The sequence below is a fragment of the Epinephelus fuscoguttatus genome, linkage group LG1 (genome assembly GCF_011397635.1).
Source record: "Epinephelus fuscoguttatus linkage group LG1, E.fuscoguttatus.final_Chr_v1".
Taxonomy (NCBI): Eukaryota; Metazoa; Chordata; class Actinopteri; order Perciformes; family Serranidae; genus Epinephelus; species Epinephelus fuscoguttatus.
Genome location: NC_064752.1, coordinates 27465520 through 27484450, shown reverse-complemented (window position 1 = coordinate 27484450; position 18931 = coordinate 27465520). Strand labels below are relative to the sequence as shown.

Sequence of the window (18931 nt, the reverse complement as noted above, 5' to 3'; positions counted from 1 at the left end):
AGCAGAAAAAAATATGTTTACAGGCTGGTACAAAAAATGTTCTTCGCCTCTATAGGCATTTTTAACATTCATGACAACCGTACGGGGGTCAATGTTCTTATGACTTACCCGTTTACACTTTACTAAGGCTTAAAGATCTGCAAATTTAAGGTGAGTGCTGCTCAAGTGACAGGCTGTCTGCGAAGCATCGCTACTGTCTATGAGTCAGCTCCACCCCTCGCTCCTTCACAGCTCCACCCTCTCGGCCAAATACGGTCACTTCTGGCTCCAAAACACCAATATGGTTCAGCCGAAATGCCGAATTCAAGGCTTCTAAGTGAGAGTCCACATACCAATGGATGATGTCACGGAGGCTACATCCATTATTTTATACAGTCGATGGTCATCTTGGCACTTTTTGGATAACTTAGCAAAAGTAACCTAAACAGTTGTTTATTTACCTAATCTTTGCCTGGATGCCAGGATTAAACCTACAGGAGACCTCATGACTATCTGTTACTTCAAACAGAGATTCATTTTCATTTTTTTATGATGACTGTTTTACAAAGAAACATTTAGATTTATGCTTCCTGTACTGCTGACACTGCTGCAACTGTGAGTAGACTTCCTGGCAGATTTTCAAATGACTTTTAAATTGATCATCATAATCTTAAACTGAAACATATGCATAACTAAATAGTGCTCAAATACATTGTCTTTTAGATGGACTAAATTATGTCCAACAACAAAAATCTACTCAGATAGATGGTCTGTAGTCTGATATTAATGAAGGACTTTGCATCAGGTTTACAAGAAAGACTGCCAAATACCATGTACATATGTGAAGAAAGTTATAGGAAAACATGAATACTATATTCTGTGTGCCCTCATACTTGTCATGCATCAAATAAACTGATCCCATACTTTATGCATGTATTATTCAGTCTAATTTGCCTTATTCTCCAAGGTTTAGAGAAAAAAACAGCCCATACTTTGCCACTGAGTCATTATTTGTACAAATTCGGAGCATAGCCCGCCAAAGCGTGCACTGCAACATCCTGTAAAACCACACCCATACAGGTAAAATGTTCAGTCTTTAGGGGGTTGCGGCTGTTTCCTCCTGTTTCCTGTGTGGGATAGTGAGGGTAAACCTCTACATATAAAATGTTTTTGCCTAAATAACTAAAGAAGCATTATTCATAAAGCTGAAGCAAATTGAGATATGGAGATCACCAGCCTTCACTGCTCATGACTTTGCAATGACGTTATCATATTTAAAGGTCGTCCGAGAGGAATGTGTATGCTGTCATAATAGTTTGGATATTGGAGTGTAGTGAACAAAGACACAGAGAGAGAAATAGAGTCCACTGGTGAGATGGAGGTCTCCTGTGGGACTGCAGGATCGGGAAGGAGACTGACAACGTGTCAGCCAGAAATCCTTTTGTCACCATTCTCTCTCGAGGCTGCACTTAAGTGCTTTACCAGTGTTATTACTGACATTTGTTCCACTGCAGAATTATATTCAAAATAAACACATTTAGTCAGCCGACAGCCCAGACTTGTTGTTTCTCTTGCCATTTGGGCATTTGTGGTTTGTGCGGCAATGTTTCACACGCTGCACTCACGAAACATTAAAACCTCCTTGTACACAGTTGTAATCCTTCACTTTTCTGCAGTTGCCTTTGTATGCGAGTGAAGCAGTAGTGACTTGGCCCGTATGTGCCAGCTGTTGCAATGGAGTTTCACTTGTTGGCAAGATGCTGAGGGAGCAAACGTAAGGTCTGATATCCACACACTTATTCTGTGCGAAGGAAAAAGGAGCTTTTATGTTTCACTGGCTGTTCATCAAATGTAATGCAACATGTCACATCTTATTTCTTATTAAATGACTGCAGTGTTTGCACCAGAAGCACCTCGAAGGCAGGAGTTTTATTTATTCTTTTATCAAACCACTACTGGATGAGTAAGAATACAGATGGATCAAGTGAGAATAATGCGTATCTAAAGACAGGAGTTGTTTGAAACTGAGCTTGTATCATTCAGTTATTGTTCTGTGTCTGGGATGTGTTTAAAAGGCAGCACACAAAAAAAACGGCTCTGACTGGAGTGAGATCAGTTTGGTCAGGTTTCCCAGTTCTCCCACAGGACCAAGCATCATGCATGGTCAGACTGGCCCACTTGTCCTGGTCTGTCTTCCACTTCCTCTTCACCCTCTCCATCTACTGGCAAGTTTCCATGGAAACAACAGGGAGAGGGAGTGGATAAAGAGAGAAAGACAAGAGGAAGAGACACAGAGAAAAACCCCAAAGACCGTGGTCTGCAGTCTGACTCCTGTTGAGAGCTATACGTTGCTTTAATAGGTATAAGTCAGTACTTTGAAACTAAAAGAAAGAAAAATGAGTATTAATATCCGCCTGCTCCGGTTTCATAATCTCTCATCAATACAGTTAATTACTGCTTGTCAGCCTGCTTGACTTGTTGAAACAGTGGATATGAGACAGATCACTCTGGCTCAATAATTTACTCCAATAAACTTCTCCCACACTCAACACTCTGCCTAATTAAGCCTCTGGGATTTGTGGGGACTGACACCAGGCCTGAACAATAACCCTGTGTCTCATCTGTTGAAAATCCATACATGAACCACATCAGAGTGCAGTGTCACATTAAATCGGGACGTGGCTCTGCACAGTATTGATGCTAGATTCATGATAAATTGGTGTAACTGGAAAATTTTTATTCACTACACTGGCCTATAATTTACCTATTTCAGGCAACGGACGTTTATATGGTAGAAGTAACATAAATAAACACAATTAATGAAAACTGATTTGGATTAGGGGTTTTTATGTGCACTTAAAGGTTGTCATTCACTGTTTGTAAATGCTCGCCAGCCAGCGAAAATTAAAGTAAAAACCAACCCCACATTCACTTTCATGTCGCTTTATTTGCATTTTTCCTGCACTGTTTCTCTTGGATGCCGCCTGCTTACACCCTTCGTCACTCTGCCTATGTGAGCAGCACATGACAGCTAACTTTGCTGAACTGCTGCAGCTCACATGTGTGCAATGTTCACACAGACAACGTTGCTGCTGTGGCACTGCCTGCTGCTATGAGTACTGTATTTCCACAATTAAAAGCCAGTACTCCACTTATTTATGGAGCTGTCCAAGCCACTGCATTTTCAACAGCAAAATACCATTTTCACTGTCTCAGAGACTCCAGATGTTCCGCAACCGAGCCATGCCTGAGCAGTGCTGCTGCACTAATCTGGTAACACAGCGTTTGGGAAAAATACCCCAAAACCCAAGAGGTTCAGCAACCCACATGCACTCCTCACGCAGGCAGTGTGACCTGGGCGGTAACAGTCCGACACCTGGCCGCCTCTTTTTTATTAAGCCCTGACCTCACCTGAACACTGTGGAAGAACACGCTTGTAAACGTTATGAGCACAGAAAATAAGAAAATACAGGCAGAGGCAGAGTCTCTGCCGATAAATACCCTGCCACACACCAAGCGTGGATCATAAGTGATGATTGAGATGGATTACCTCTGCATAGTATATCTTTAAAGTAATCTACACTATTGCTGTCATCCGTGCAGAATAGATCCACTTCTTCCCAAAGCATTACCTGGGGTCAGCTGTGTATTGCAGTAACTTGGTAGCATAGTCATTTCGCTTGTTTCATCTTTCTTCCAGCTCCAGGGAATCCTCTGACCTGGCAGATCAATTGTGTATTAGTATTAGTTTAACTGAACACAATCATTAAGTGCCTTTACAATTCAAGGATGGGGCTTAGCTCTAAAATTGAAGTTGCAGTGTTTATCCAAGAATACCGAAACCCCCATTTGTCTCAGTGTTACTCGCATTTGTTTCACTAACGTTTTTTTTTTCTGGCTGGGAATGAGAAATGCTCACATTAGCTGCATCTCGCTTTGTATTGAAAATAAATAATGTACCACATTAGAGACAGTGGAACAAATGATTATGTTTATGTAGCTCAGGATAAAATCACACTAATTCAATCTGCTGACAACAAAATGAATTTATATTCTTGCAATAGATTTCAATACTTTATCTCCTTTTATTTGTGTGTGGATTTTGCTTTTATTGCGCACAACTCTTGTGACTGTGTGAGTAGTTGATGTGATTTGACAAACAATCCTCGGAGACATGATTTGTTACCTCCGCAGATTTTCAGTGTACAGAAGCATGTGCACATTTGATTATAAAAGTGTTGTACAATCATCTGCCTTAGAAGGGAAGTAGGTGAGGTCAGACAGACAATGAAACAGCAGGAGAGAAGGGGGTTTCATACTAAAGAACACACACTATAAATGAAGGCTTGACCGCGTGCTGCTTGATAACATAAGAAAACCATTTGGAGGATGCTCCTGCTGTCCTCAGTGAACTCTGCTTTGATGGTGACCTCTGTCCTCGAGACCCATTTTGCTGATTAGTTTACGCCTGTTGTGTAGTAGCACAAATGGCCCGTCTTTACTTTTTTCTGTCCCACATACCACATCCATCATCAATAAGCATCAAAGGATACAAATATTTACTCGCTTGTTCAGATGATGTCAAATATTCCTTGGGACGAGTCCGTCCCTGGCAGACACGATGTGTGCGAGACAAAGGGACCATTGTACTCCAGCTCAAAGGCTGTGACTGACTTTCTCTCTGTTTGATCTGCAGGCTGTAATCTACAAAAACACCCTGAAGAAGAGAAGGACGAAGAGGATGGGGCTGATGCTGTAAATGGCCTCTGTCAGAATAAAAACACTGGTGCTTTGAGATCTGGTGCTGCTGCGCCTCACTGTTCTTTTCTACAGAGCCGCCGTCATCAAAAGCCGACCAAACGCTGACCAGACACCACAGGCAGGACGTTGACCTTGTTTTGCCCAGGGATATGTCATTGGGGAAATCCCCGGTGTTGGGGGTGCGCCCTGTGCCCCGACCCCTCTGGCTGTCCCACCTCAGCCTGTTGTGCTTATGTGTGTCTCTCTTTGCCCAGGCTCCCCAGGGTTTGCCTGTGGTAGGTTATAACACTGACTCCAAGAGGGAGATCACACTGGACGGAGATTTGATGATTGGCGGCCTGTTCCCTGTGCACCAGAAGGGTGAGGGAGCAGAGGACTGTGGGAAGATCAATGCTCAGAGAGGGATCCAGAGACTGGAGGCCATGCTGCTGGCACTAGATGAAATCAACAAGGATGAGCGCATCCTGCCTGGGATCAGACTGGGCGCTCATATACTGGACACTTGCTCTAAGGACACCTACGCTCTGGAACAGTCTCTGGAGTTTGTCAGGGCCTCCCTCACCAAAGTGGATGACAGCGAGTACACATGCCCTGACGGCTCCTACGCCATCCATGATGACGTCCCCCTGGCAATCTCTGGGGTCATAGGAGGCTCTTACAGTGATGTCTCCATTCAGGTAGGATCTAATGAAAACACTCCAGCTGAGTGGGCGGGCTCTCTACATTGTATCTGCAGTAGAATAATTAAGTTTGCTGTTGAGGATCATCCTTGTTTTATGCCATGAAATGAGTTGGTCAAAAGCTACATTAATTTTGTCAGACAGTGCAATTACAATTACAGCAGCTGCTGCATGCTGGAGAGAAGGAGACAGAGAGAGAGAGGGGAGGGAGTACAAGAAAGATTTTGATGGATGGTCACATAACTGTCCATTTAGACTTAAGTACCATGTGCAATTACCCCTTGCGAGATGTTAACACAGGGACTTAATGAGTATCAGTTCCGCAAGGAGGATTTGTTTACCTGTACGCCCATATGCCTGGCTGATCTAATTTAGAAGATCTCTTTCTCTTTCCCGGTAATTCACACTTCGGCAGCGATCCTGTCAGAGGCAGACATGCTACAGATGTTGTGCTCGGGACGGGCTGACAGGATGACTAGTGACGGCATGATTACTCTCAGCAGCAGCGCTCCTTTCGGCTCACTCAAGCTGATGCGATGAAAGCTCCGCTAATTGGGTCTCCAAATCTTCAGCTGTGATATGGCTGCCACATCAGTGTAATTTCAAGGCATTGTGGGAAGAGATGGTGTGTCACGTGGAACTGAGATTGGTAAATATCCCACAAATATACATGCCTTAAAGCATTAACTTAAACTCATCATCCTGGCTCAGTCAGCCAGAGCGCCGTGCCTCTGCTGTCTCGGCTGAAGAGTATGGTTCACCTCACTCGAGATGTGCCGCCTCATGTTCCAGATATCTGCTTGTTTCGAGACAGCAGCGCACTTCTGCCCATCCAGAAATAATAATTGGCTTTAGATCATTGATAAACCATAGATGGTGTAGGAAGCCCTGCCACTGGCAGTCTGCTGTTAGTAGCTTTCCCCAGTGGGTGCTTGAGGACAATGGACTGGTGGTGGCATCCTTCCATACTTTTTAGTCATTATTTGTAGAAAACAGTGGCCAGCAGACATGTCAGAGCTGATATGCCAACAATAAATTAATCACACTGAATCGCTGCTTCAGTGTCTATCAGCTGCCACACAAATGGTTCCTCAAGTGGGCACTTGAAAACCCTGCTTACTAGGGGTGGGAATCTTTGGGCACCTCACGATTCGATTACGATTACGATTCAGGGGCTACAATTTGATTATAAAACGATTATTGATGCATCTTTAATTTATGTATATTGATGCACTTTTTCACAACACACATTTCTCTTTGTCTCACTGAATAAGCATTCTACACTTGCAATTTTTAAAAACAGTGCATTTGTAATCAGAAAGAGTTGAATTCATTTCCATTATATTTTATTAAACACATAAATGGAAATGCGCGCAAACTGGAAAGTTACAACTTCGTTGTACAGAACCAAAGGTAACAACAGGTATCTTAAATCACAAGATAAAATGCGCAGTTAGAGTAACAAATGATTCGGTGGCGACAGACGTCCACGCATCACATGTAACTGCGATCCTACCTGCCTTCAACAGTGAGGCCATGACTTCTGTTTTGGTTTGGTTGTAGAGTGTCGGTGAAATAGCGTCGGGATGGGATGGTGTATCTGGGCTCCAGTGTATGCAGCAGTGCTCGAAATCCCTGATTTTCCACGACAGAATAAGGACGCAAATCCTTGGCAATAAATGCCGCGATGGCCTTCGTAATTCGCTTCGCCTTTTCAGATGAGGGTGGCAGCTTTCTAATTGCTTCCTCGATTGTTCTCTGGTTGGTAGCGTCACTAGTTGCCGCAGCAATAACAGCCTGCCGTCTCCCTGACTCCTCCGTCAGGTGGTATCGAGTTACATGGCTTCTCATGTTTGTTGTGTTGCCAAAGTATTTTATTTTAGCACGACACAGCTTACATATAACGTGGCTCTTGTCCAGTTCGCTTCCGCCATCAACGTTGTAGAAGCCGAAGTATTTCCACACATCTGCTTTTAAATTAGAAGAAGGTGTTCAGCTCTCACGGTGAGGTGGGTAGCGGTCAGCCATGTTTGTTTTCCTCTGTGCGCGTGTCGGCATGTCTGCTCCAGGTGCGCATCCCAAAGTGTCCCGGAGATGACACGTACTGCGCTTCTTAGTTCCGCATTATTTAGAACCTTCTGTATTACTCTAACAGATTTTAATAATCGAAATTTGGACGTTTGTGAATCGATTCAGATTTGTCCATGTCCGAATCGCGATACATCTAAGAATCGGAAATTTCCCCTATCCATACTGCTTACATTATGAAGACAAGTTCAAAGCAGTGTGTTGAAAATAATATGAAGTATCTGCTTTATTTTGAATAAGTAAACACTACTATTAAAAATTTGTTTGGTTTAATGTTCCTTGATCCCAGTGGAGCTCTGCCAGCATCTCTGTTTTCCTGTAGTTCTGAACAAATGTTTTGGTCTCCTTGCTGACAAAACACAATGCCAAACATACAGTACAGTGCAATGATACATTATACAGGGAGAGGGCTCCTGGGAAATGATGTAAGAGGAGGATTCAGAGCACCTATATTGGGATTCCTGGTGAAAAGGCCAGTTTGGAAATAAAGGATTTGATAAACGAGCTGTAATTTTAGTGAAGTCCTGCATCTGGGGCTCCTCAGAGAGTGCCCTTGTCTTGTGGTAATTTATGGGTGCACTACAACAAGCCTGAGGTCTGAGGTCTGCCCTAGCTTCTCACTGAATCTTCCTCATCAGTAGGAGTGCACCACAGGACACAGTTCCCTTTCTTGCCATGAATAATCCCCTGTATTGTAATGTGGTGCAGTTATGAGGTGTGCTAGCTCCTGCTCCTGCTCCTTCTCTTTGCTGGGTGGTGAGCATCTAATCATGGAAGACAACGACACTCTTAGTCTCTCCAACTGTAAATTTGCTCACATCGTATTTTGTTGGGTTTTTTTTTTTCAAATCACTTTCTAGCTTTTTAACATGTATTATTTTCTTGCAGCTTGCTTCATCATCTTCCTGGTGTTGTGCAGATTTGCTGTGTAAGATGTGAAATTGAGATTTGAAAACAAGCCAAAGTGTATCTGTATTTTTGGGGTCAATGCTATTACACAAAGATATGCATTTTGGCCATGTGAACATGTGGCATTTCTCTGCAGTTGCTAGTTCTTGCTCTGCAGATACCATCTCTACATAATGTATTTGTCCTTTGTAGCTGCTTGGTTTGTGCATAATCTACAGCCAGCCGGACCTTTGAATGAACCAGCCCGGCTGTGCAAAAGGCGACCGTGCTTGCCCTTCTGTGTGAGCGTCAGGCGCTTAATACAGACGTGTGTATTTCACCCCAAAGGCAAGGCAGTTACAGGACCACTAATAATGTTAGTTTAAAGGCTCTTATTGCCATGGCGACATGGTGGAACATGGTGAACTGACAGGTGGTGAGAACGCTGAGTGCTGTCTAAATCTGTCACAATGAAGGAGCGTGTTGCTGTGCTGCTGGTGTTGTGGTGTGACAATCGCAGATATGGGGGCGGATCTGGCTGCAGGCCTAGCCATGCTGGCGTTACATGGGCACAGATTGAGTTAAGTGTGGAGGCGAAGTTCTATGACGCTCTCGCTAGCTAGGTCCTGTACTCCCCATCTGTGGATGCTGCCGGACTTGTCTGGTGGTTTGGCAGAGGTGTGCCTGTGCACAGCGGATGTAGAGGGATCGAATGAGAGATGATCATATTTCACAGAAACACTGAGACAGTGACGGGCAGATACAATCATGGGGGGAAATTGAGATGGAGTGAGTCACGAACCATTTGACAATCAAAGCCTGTATCTTAAACAGTCACAGGGAAGTCTGTGATGCCATCTGGACAGTTTGAATGAATCTACTTGTGGAAATATTTATGTGACTGTAGTGTTTAGGCTTCCCCGTGGTCCATTTAAACAGCAGGTTATCAGTGCAAGAAGAGAAATGACCTTGTGATGACATGTTCAGTATGTTTAGCATTTTTATTCATGTGTGAGGAGCTGCCGCAGTGACAAGGGACATGTTTGCCTACAGCACAAGATATTCAGTAGTATTGTTGCACACTGAAAGCAAGCATTAAAGATAAATTTCACCCTCAAATCACAAACACATATTTTCCCTCTTACCTGTAGTGCTATTTATCAATCTAGATTATTTTGGTGTGAGTTGCAGAGTGTTGGAGATATCAGCTGTAGAGATGTCTGCCTTCTCTCAAATATAATGGAACAAGATGGCACTCAGCTTGTGGTGCTCAAAGTGGCAAAAAAAAACCCCAAACAAACAAACAAGAAAAACTAAACTGCAATGTCTTGTCCCACAACCCATTCTCACTCCCAAGTTGTCAAATACTGACGAATTGTCAAGCCCCTTGGTGTGGCCGAGGGCACCATTAAGTGAATCTATGTGACACACAGCTGAAACACTTTGTAACATGTGGTTAATGTTGTCAAACGGTTGTGGTTCAGTTAAGGCAACACATGTATTCAGTTAGGTTTAGAAAAGAGATCATGTTTTGGGTTAGATAAGTACATTTGTTAAATAAAATAAGTACAACATGTGAGTGACATCAGCTTGTTACGACCGTGTGTAAATTGCATAACGTTACGTTAAAACAAAATTGGCTTTTGGTTTCACATGAGACACCAACTGTGGTCTCCTGGATCAAAGTCCAGTTTTGTTTGACACATACGCCACCCCTCTCTCCCACCCTTTGTGGATTTTCTTGCTCTTTATACTACATCAGTTGCCCTCAACATCAAATATTGCCACGAATGGGTTTACATTTGAGTTGAATCCTGGTGTTTCTCATAAATACGTGTGCTTTTTGCGTGACAAAGCATTAGCATTTGAAGTGGGAATAAGAACTGCCTGGAAATGATGACCCGGTTACTCAAGATAACCCACTACCCTTGTTGTGAGCAGTTTCATGTTGGAACTATTTCATTTCTGCTGAACTAGGCCTACAACCACCAACTGTGTCACCACACCGAAGGAAATGTGCATCTACTCATGGACAGAAGGGTCATGTTTGTGATGTGCAAGATGTAAAAATGAATGCTGTATTCCTTGGCTGAGCTGTAGCGTTACCTAGCTCAGCGGTGCTAGGTGAGCTAGCAGTAGATGTATGCTTCTTTCTGCACGGTGATATCATTGGGGGGTGTCTGGTGGAAAGAAAATAGTTCCTAAATGAAAGTGCTTGCAGCAAGATCTGTGGATGATCTTGGTTGATATTTCTGGAAAGCGACATTGCTGTTGAGATTTTTAAATGTATTTTTGGTGCTTTGAGCACCACAAGCTGAGTGCCATTTAGCTCCATTATATCAGAGTGAAAGACAACATCTCTACAGCTGATATCTCCGACACCCAGCAACTCACACCAAAACAATCTAGACTGATAAATAGCACAGGTAAGAAGAAAATATGTGATGTTGATTTGGAGGTGAACTGTTCCTTTAATCATAAATGATCAAGCGTATGAATATGTCTGGGTATAGCTGCTTTATAGGAGGAACATTAGCCTTATTACTCCTCATTGTCCTAAAGGTGTGGTTTAATCAGAGATGTATTATATTCCACAATTACAGTCCAGGAACATCTAGCCTCTGGGCTGGCTTCTGATTAATACATGGAAGGAAAGGGACTCCACTTTCGTTGCCCCGACAGCAGTCTGTGCTGCTAAATATGACTCACTGGTAGGAGAGCATCCCTCAGGAAAAACATCATAATCACCGGGGCGCATTAGAAGAACAACACCTCCGGAATGTCAAATACTCAAACGCTCACCAAAGGACTATTCTCAAGCACGAAACACTGATAGAAGAAATTTCTGGAACCAAATTTGAAAACAATGAAAAACAACCTGATCTTTTAGAGCGGGGCACAAAAATTGCTATCTGGAATTGAAACATGGCTTGTTCCAGGGCATTTGGATGAAAACTCTCCCTGTGTAATGGCACATTTGTGAATTAATTGGAATATTTTAGCACACTGTCTGAGATGTGGTAATTTTTACTGATAAATGAGACAGGAGGAGACACGCTCGCAAGGATGCATGCTGGAATTTAAAGATATAGATTCTGATATGAACACACTTGCTTGACATTTGCAGACTAAACTGTGTGAGCGGAATAATAAGGTAAATTTATGGGCTTTCAGCGAGCTCAAGAATCTCATTTTTATCCCCCCACAAACAACCCTATTTATAGAATTGTCTTCATCTGCAGGTAGACACTGCCAATCTCTGGAGCACACATGAGTCATACAAAGGATTTTAACATGGATACACACATGACAGAATTCATGCCGGAGAGAACAATAATGTTGAAACGTATCAGTAAAGCCATGCAAGGAAAATGCATTATTCATGGGGAAAAGTAAAGAACGTGCTCCTGAAATGGTAAATAATTCACATGTGATTGGATTATTCAGTGGTTTGGCAGAACCCTATATTTGTGCAGCTGAAATACATATCATGACCATCGCAAAAACTCACGATGTCAGAGACGAATAACAGCATGGTAAAGTCAGCTGAATCTCAGTTTTGTCTGTCATGTTTGTGGCTTTTTTAGTTGACCTAAAACTTTAATACATTTCCTGCTGGATGGCACTGAGTGTGTCTGTGATGTTTGTATGACAGAGATTGTAAAGAAGTGATAATGCACAGAGAGTCACAGAGGAAAGAAATGAAATGAGTGGAAGCAGTCGCATGCCAAAGCTGAGTTACTGCCATGGTAAATGAATGGAAGTGCAGCCATAGCCTAACATGTGGTATAGTCTGAATGGCTGCATGACACTGGGGACTTTGAAAGACTACTGCAGCATAAAGGAGATTCATATTATCCGGCAGGAGGAGGGGGCAGGACCTGATCAAAAACATCCTTGTTCTAGGTATCAGTTCATATTCCCACCCTGTTAAAGCTGTTGCCAAGCAACTAAATCATGAGAAATAAACTAATAATTATCCAGTGCATTCTATACACTACGCACGCACTGTATGTGCACGAATGCCCGCTCCTCATGTATGTGTTTGCATGTGTGGTTCAGGGTGCTGCAGTGGGCCGTGTACGTGTGATACTGAGTGGAGCTAAGGACTGCTGCTCTGGGAATACAGTGTTATTGCTGTAGAAGCACACTGAGACAGTCTTCTGGGAAGAGCAGATGGGCTTTTCGTGTAGAAAAAATCATGACATCTCTACAAAGTAGGCCTGATATTTCCTGGACCAGAACACTCTCTCACTCTCTTATTTTCTGTGCTCCTGTATATCCCTGGCTCTGTTATTTGACTATCGCCCCAACTGTGCCTCTTCTCACATTCCTTACTTCTTCATTTCTCTCTGATGCACTCATTCAACAGTATGTTAAGCAGACAAAGAAAAGGCCAAATAAGTGTGGCGCGTGAAATGTGATGGTGATGTGCCGCATCTCCAAAGCATCAAAGCGTATCTTAAAGAAAGAAACTGCATTTATGTTTAATTTTTAATCGACTTATCCTACACTTCCGGCATTGGTACAAGCTACACATTTCTATGAGCTAAAACACTATGCTGGTAATTTCCTTGAGATATATACATTTCTGGAATTTTATCAAGTTTAAAGGATGTATAAATAGCTTTTATGTTGTGTTATACAACTGTATTTTGACATTTTCACATGGGCAGTCTGAATAATTCCGGCTCATGGTGTTGGCTGGTGCCTTGGGGGTATCTCTATAAAAACAGTATACGACAGCTGAAAAGAACATCCTGTTACTCGGTGTCTCTGTGTCAAATGCAGCTACCAGGTCCTGTGTGCTCTCATTGCTTGAGAGGAAACCACTTTCACAGTAATCTTCTCAGTAACAGACTTTACAGTGCAAAGCCACACTGGGTCACTTCTTAATTTTCTTAATTTAATAAGGGGGCTGTCTGATGCAGGATGATCCCTATAGCTGAATGTGGGCGACTGTAAGCCGTACCATGTGGCTAATATATACATTTATTTTAATCCTATGAAAGAATCAAATATTCGATCAGCTTCACATGCAAGCAACAATTGCTGCAGAGATGTTGGGAGTCAGTCAGTGTTCAGAATGCCCTTATGTTTAATTTTATATTTCTAACGCTTCCCTTTTCCTTCCTTTTGTCCTAATAAAAATGAGAAAGGTAAGAAAAAGGCTGGTTCTTGGTTCTTTTTAGTACTGTTAACATTAAAAAGAAGGAGAAATAAAGCTTTTTACATAAATTTGTAATGACTAACACTAACTTTGAGTGCCTTTTGTAGTAACTTATATTGTAAGATATCGACTGTCAGCAGTTGAAATAACTAAACTTATCAAAAATTACTAAATCAGCTATTTAACTAAAGTAACTAAAGGCTGTTTTCCTCTACTTTCCTTTGTACACACATGCATAATTACATTAATTTACTGTACAACAGCAGAGACACTGATGCACATGCAGATCTGTCTATATGTGACTGTCCATCCTGGGAGACAGATCCCTCAACAGTTGCTCTCGCTGAGGTTTCTTCCATTTTTATTTTTTTTTCACCATCAAAGGTTTTTCTGGAGGCAGGTTTTCTTTATCCAAAGCATGGCTGTAAAGGACAGGGTGTCGTACTGTATGCTGAAAGCCCCCCAAAGCAAATTTGTGATTTGTGATCCTGAGCAATACAATTTGACTTGACAGTTCTGTTGCAATGAAGGAGTTTTGCGAGAAACAAGAAACACACTTTCACAGCCTCTTTACAACCTGCATCTGTAGGGGAGGAGACACAACACCCTCCAAGCGTAAATTGCTGAACAGCAACGTTTGCTGGATATAAACTCTCTCACAGATGCCCTTAAAGTGCTGCACATCTCTCTCTCTTTTGGCCCAGCTTTTCTGGTGTCATGCGACTTATTCCTCAAGCTCCTCTTGTCTGCTCCTCTTGTCCTCTAGTATCTTAAGCTCCAGGACTTTTGTGCTCCTTTGAACCCACCACAGTTGAGATTTTTCTATGAGGAGTCTTGTGCAGTTGTAGCTAGTTAGCAGGAGGCCCCTGGGTAAAGGTGCATGGCAAAATAATAAGCCTGTCAAAATGACAGAGATCATATGATCATAAGTGGTGGAAAAGAAGAACATGGAATCCATATCTCTATAGTGCACCATATCTGCCTCCTGATCTACCAGTGGTCTCTGCACTCACAATGTGTCAGTCACAGGCTTTGGCAGGTGAAAGGGTCTTGGCTTAGCCTGTACACCATGTGAACATCTATATAATGATTTCCAATGAGCCCACTGTATTGGTGACACATCTGGCACTGAGCGTTATAACCTCCATAAGCCAAATGTAAGTGGATTACTCAACTGGCATACAGCTCCTTTAATACCCTGCAGAAAAATTACTCATTCACTACTGCGAGCATAGCCAAATTTCAGTAAAATGGATTTTTTTTTTTAAATTTCTATACCTGTGTCAAGTAAATGATCACATTAACACAATCATGCCAGGAAATTCTCTTTGTCTAGTCCTTCTGCTTTGAATGTTTAATGTTAAGTCGTCCCTAACCTTACACGTACGTCTGCTGATATGTTAATGCACCTACATGTGTTCTGTGCCTTCTTTGTCTAGAAAGACTTAACGCTCAGAGATGGTTAAGACCTTCAGCTTTAGACTCACGTGCAGTTTTACTGGCCTGGATTCAAATCCCACCAGAACAGCCTGTATCTTCCCTACAGGAGCCCTCTCAGCCTTTCCGACTTGCCTTTGTGTTAAAACACACCACCAGCAACCAGAATGTGTCCTCACTCCTGAAAGTGAACAAAAATGTCTATCACAGCGATTTTATGAAGTTGTTAACTTATTCAAAACCTCTCACAGCTCAGTCAGCATCTACAGCTAATCATCCTCAACCACATAAATCAGGCTTTTAAATGGTCTATACCACTTATTAGTTCGCATAGATTTTGGCTACATATATATCAGGGTTACATGTCTGTCAAAAATACTATTGTTCATACAGGAAGTGAAATCTGATTAACAATTTAAAGGGTTTACTTTAAAGGAGCTATATGTAAGAAATCTAAAGCAAATAGTCGTAAAATCCTCCTAATATGTCACAAAGACTAAGGAATAATGTTCATATAACATACTGATCTCACCGACAACAATAGTACAGCCAGAATATTTGCATTTTTTTTACGGTGCACAAATCATATTTATGTTTTGAATTTGTGTTTTGGCCTGTTGCGCCACCCACCTCCGTCTACCAGTCACGCAGTCAGTAGAGTCTCAGCATCAGTTAAAGTTACGACTGAGCTACAGCAGCACGGCAAGCAGCATTAGCAGTGTCCCAGTACGTAGCGTTAGTAGTCTCCTCAGCTGTATCCCGGCAGCAGCGTTAGCAGCAGAGAAGCCGGACTTGCTCGAACAGTCAGCTGGAAAACCAAAGATCAAGGACGCGGCGACGCAGCCCTGCCACGGCAGCCGCCCGTGGACAAACAAATCAGTCTCCAGCGTGCCGCTGTCCGGCAACCTCCAATCTGTAGGGGAGGGGGGGCGGACACGACTCGCGGCAGTATTTTGAATTTGAGTGCAGTAACCGTTTTGGCCACATTCTTACATACAGCGCCTTTACATACTTTTCTCCTATCTAGGCAGAGCCCCTCAAACATACTATTTCTGAACACATGGTGAAGGAGCAGATCAGATCTCACATGTAAAACGTTATATTTGGAATGCATGTGATAAGCTTACCATCAACTGATTTTGTGATGATGAAGATGATGATGGACTTAACTTGTAAAACTTCTCGAAATGACAACGTTAACTGTAACAAATTCCCTAGACCCTCTCTTTTCTTGCCACTGAGGAATACTACACTATACGAATGCTTCATGGAAAATCAATTATTTTGAGTGTTACATTAAACATTGCCTGGAGGCTTGAAAAGCTCTCTGCAATGTTGTTCACTTACTGTGTTTGACTTTAAAATCAGTCAATAAAAATTCACAATATTCTCATCTATTCTTCTAGTAGAGTGTCTGCAATTAGCAGGTGATCTTTTTTTATGCATGGACAGCACTCATGGTGCACCATCATGTTGAAGTCCTCATGTGGACCTGACATAAAGCTGAGAGTTTTTGAATGATCTGCTATGAGATTAATCTCTATAAACAGAATTCTGTTTATAGTGGAGTGGAGAGGTGGAATGCATTGCCTATTGTCTGGTGATAGCTTTTTATTAGCTTTTGTAGTATCTGCATTCATAATCAGTTATTAGTTTGTAGAGATTAGCACACAAGGATCAGAAATCTTGGCCCTGCTATCTGCCGGCTACACCGGATCTCCCAAAATAGGTTATGGTTATGGTTGTCAGACAGATGGGTTCTGAGATTGCTACATGATTTTATTTGTGGTGGTTGAAAGTAAAGACTAGTTCATTTCACTCTAAGTTCACACAACTGAATCCAAGACATGGACTGGCTTCAGTATTAAACTGAACATCATTTGTTATGAGAAGTATGCGAAGTTATGGAGAAAAGCCTCATGAGAATTTATCAGAGTTGGTCTTACACTTTTTGGTATAGAACCAAGTGATGTGAAAATGATTTATCAGAAAGTGTTTATGTGTCACTTGCCACTTTAGATCATACTCTGATTCCTGTCTAAGGGAGCGAGCACACTGCTGCTGCCAGCTGTTTCACCACATGTTGAGGAGGGCTGTCAAGGCGTTTTAAGGAGGGAGACAATTTCATGTACAAATGTGATTATTAGCCTGTCTGCATAATCAGGGTTTCTCCAGCTGATCTAAAATCTCAGAGGGACGCAACCTTTGAACTGGTATGAAATACTCACTCATGTGTTTCAACAATCTAGATTTTCATTTCGTTTTGCAGTTGCCACACCACCGATGAGTCAGAAATAGCTCTAATGCTGGACTGGTAATTTTGTACAACGTTCCCTCTGTATGACATTGGTTGGGTGGTGGTAGAATAAAATCGAGTCTAGTCGCACTTGATTGTGCTGTTGCGTTTCGTTTTTCTGTGAAACGTTCTCTCATTAATTCCAATAAATCTAGTGGTCTGGAAATCACTGCCATTGGCTCATTTAATATTCATCTCTCTGATCCCGCAGAATAACAAAGATCCCATGATTAATATCCATTGAGGCACATCGCACTAGATGTATTGTGATGTCTCAGTGTGCTGCCCTCTTTTTCATCGAGGATACAGACTAATCAATGAAGTGTCTGTTTATCCTGTTTGATTTGACCTGTCTCTTCATCTGTACTGCTGCATTTGGTCTATACTTCAAATATGTTGGCTGTTGAGACTGTTTCTCATTCAAATCAAGTGATTAAGCAATTTTTGTGACCAAAACACCTGTTTGCATACTGGCTACTGGAGGAACCACATCATACCTAATATGTGATTTTACTGTGTGTGTAACTTTTAACTGTAATTTAGTTACTTAAGAGAAAAGGGTTTGTTTTGTCCTGCACCAAAATGTATTTAAGTCCTAATTTTCCTTAATTATATCAATTACAGCTTGTTAATCTGTTAGTGACCCCACAGAACAGTATGTAAAGCATGATGATTGGCAGTATTCCAACATTATTTAATTCCATTTTCAATCAAATATTCAAATAATATTGTAGCCAAATATGCAGCAATTTATAGAAACTTTTGGACAATTTTGAAGACTTTTATTCAGTAAAGATATGTCCAAGATGGCAGGGCTTTGCCTGGGAACCAGATGAATTTGAAAGCTCATGTGTTATTTGCTCTGGCAGATAAATCTCCTCGGCTTTGGACTTATTTCCACCCGAACCAGCCCACTTCGGGCTAATCACAATGGTTTATCTAATATGGGGCGGGTTTGATATGAAAACTGCCAACTTACGGAGCCTTTGTGCTTAATGCAAAATATGTGATGGCATCATTTTGGCTCATGCACCCCTATGCCAAGGACATGACGGCTAGCATATCCTATCTTGGTAAAGAGATGCAGAGCTGTGGCATTTTTGAGAACAACTTAGAAAGCTGTTTAAGTACGGCCGTTGACAATGCCTCTTGGAAATCAAAAATGAACTGAGAGGTTTCAAATTGTTTCACATTTGCAAATTGGTCTTTGAAAGGTTGTGGCATAAAACAAATGAAAAGGCTGCTTGTGAAAAGTTTGCGTACAGACTGTTTTTCAACAACATCACAATTTGTAGTAATCCATAGTCCTGAAAGATAGATTGCCCCATATTCTTTTGGAGCAAATGAGTTTCCAGTGTAAAATTTCAGCCACTGTTCTGAACTATTCATAACGTGAAACAAGTTGCTTTCCTTACAGCCACAATGTAACGCTATAGGACTAATAAATCAAACTAAGAGTGGATGCGTTTGAATGTGAATGTGAGTTTCCTCTCTGAGTTTCTCAGGAATGATTCATTGGCATTCAAGATGTTGTGCCATGAGTGTGCTGGTGTGAGAGCCGGCATTAAAGTCAACCAGATTTAGGTTGGCATCCTTTTGACTGATCAGACCGACTCCCCTTGGGCTTCCACA

General features: G+C 42.0%; 1 protein-coding gene across 1 annotated transcript in view; it reads left to right on the top strand.

Moving 5' to 3' along the window:
- The window catches only part of grm2a (glutamate receptor, metabotropic 2a), a 42203-nt gene that overhangs the window by 12531 nt on the left and 10741 nt on the right, over positions 1-18931 (top strand). The window contains exon 2 of the mRNA XM_049589285.1: positions 4676-5417. Within this exon, the coding sequence (XP_049445242.1) occupies positions 4890-5417 (528 nt within the window). The 5' untranslated portion in view covers positions 4676-4889. The remainder of the gene's footprint in view (positions 1-4675; positions 5418-18931) is intronic.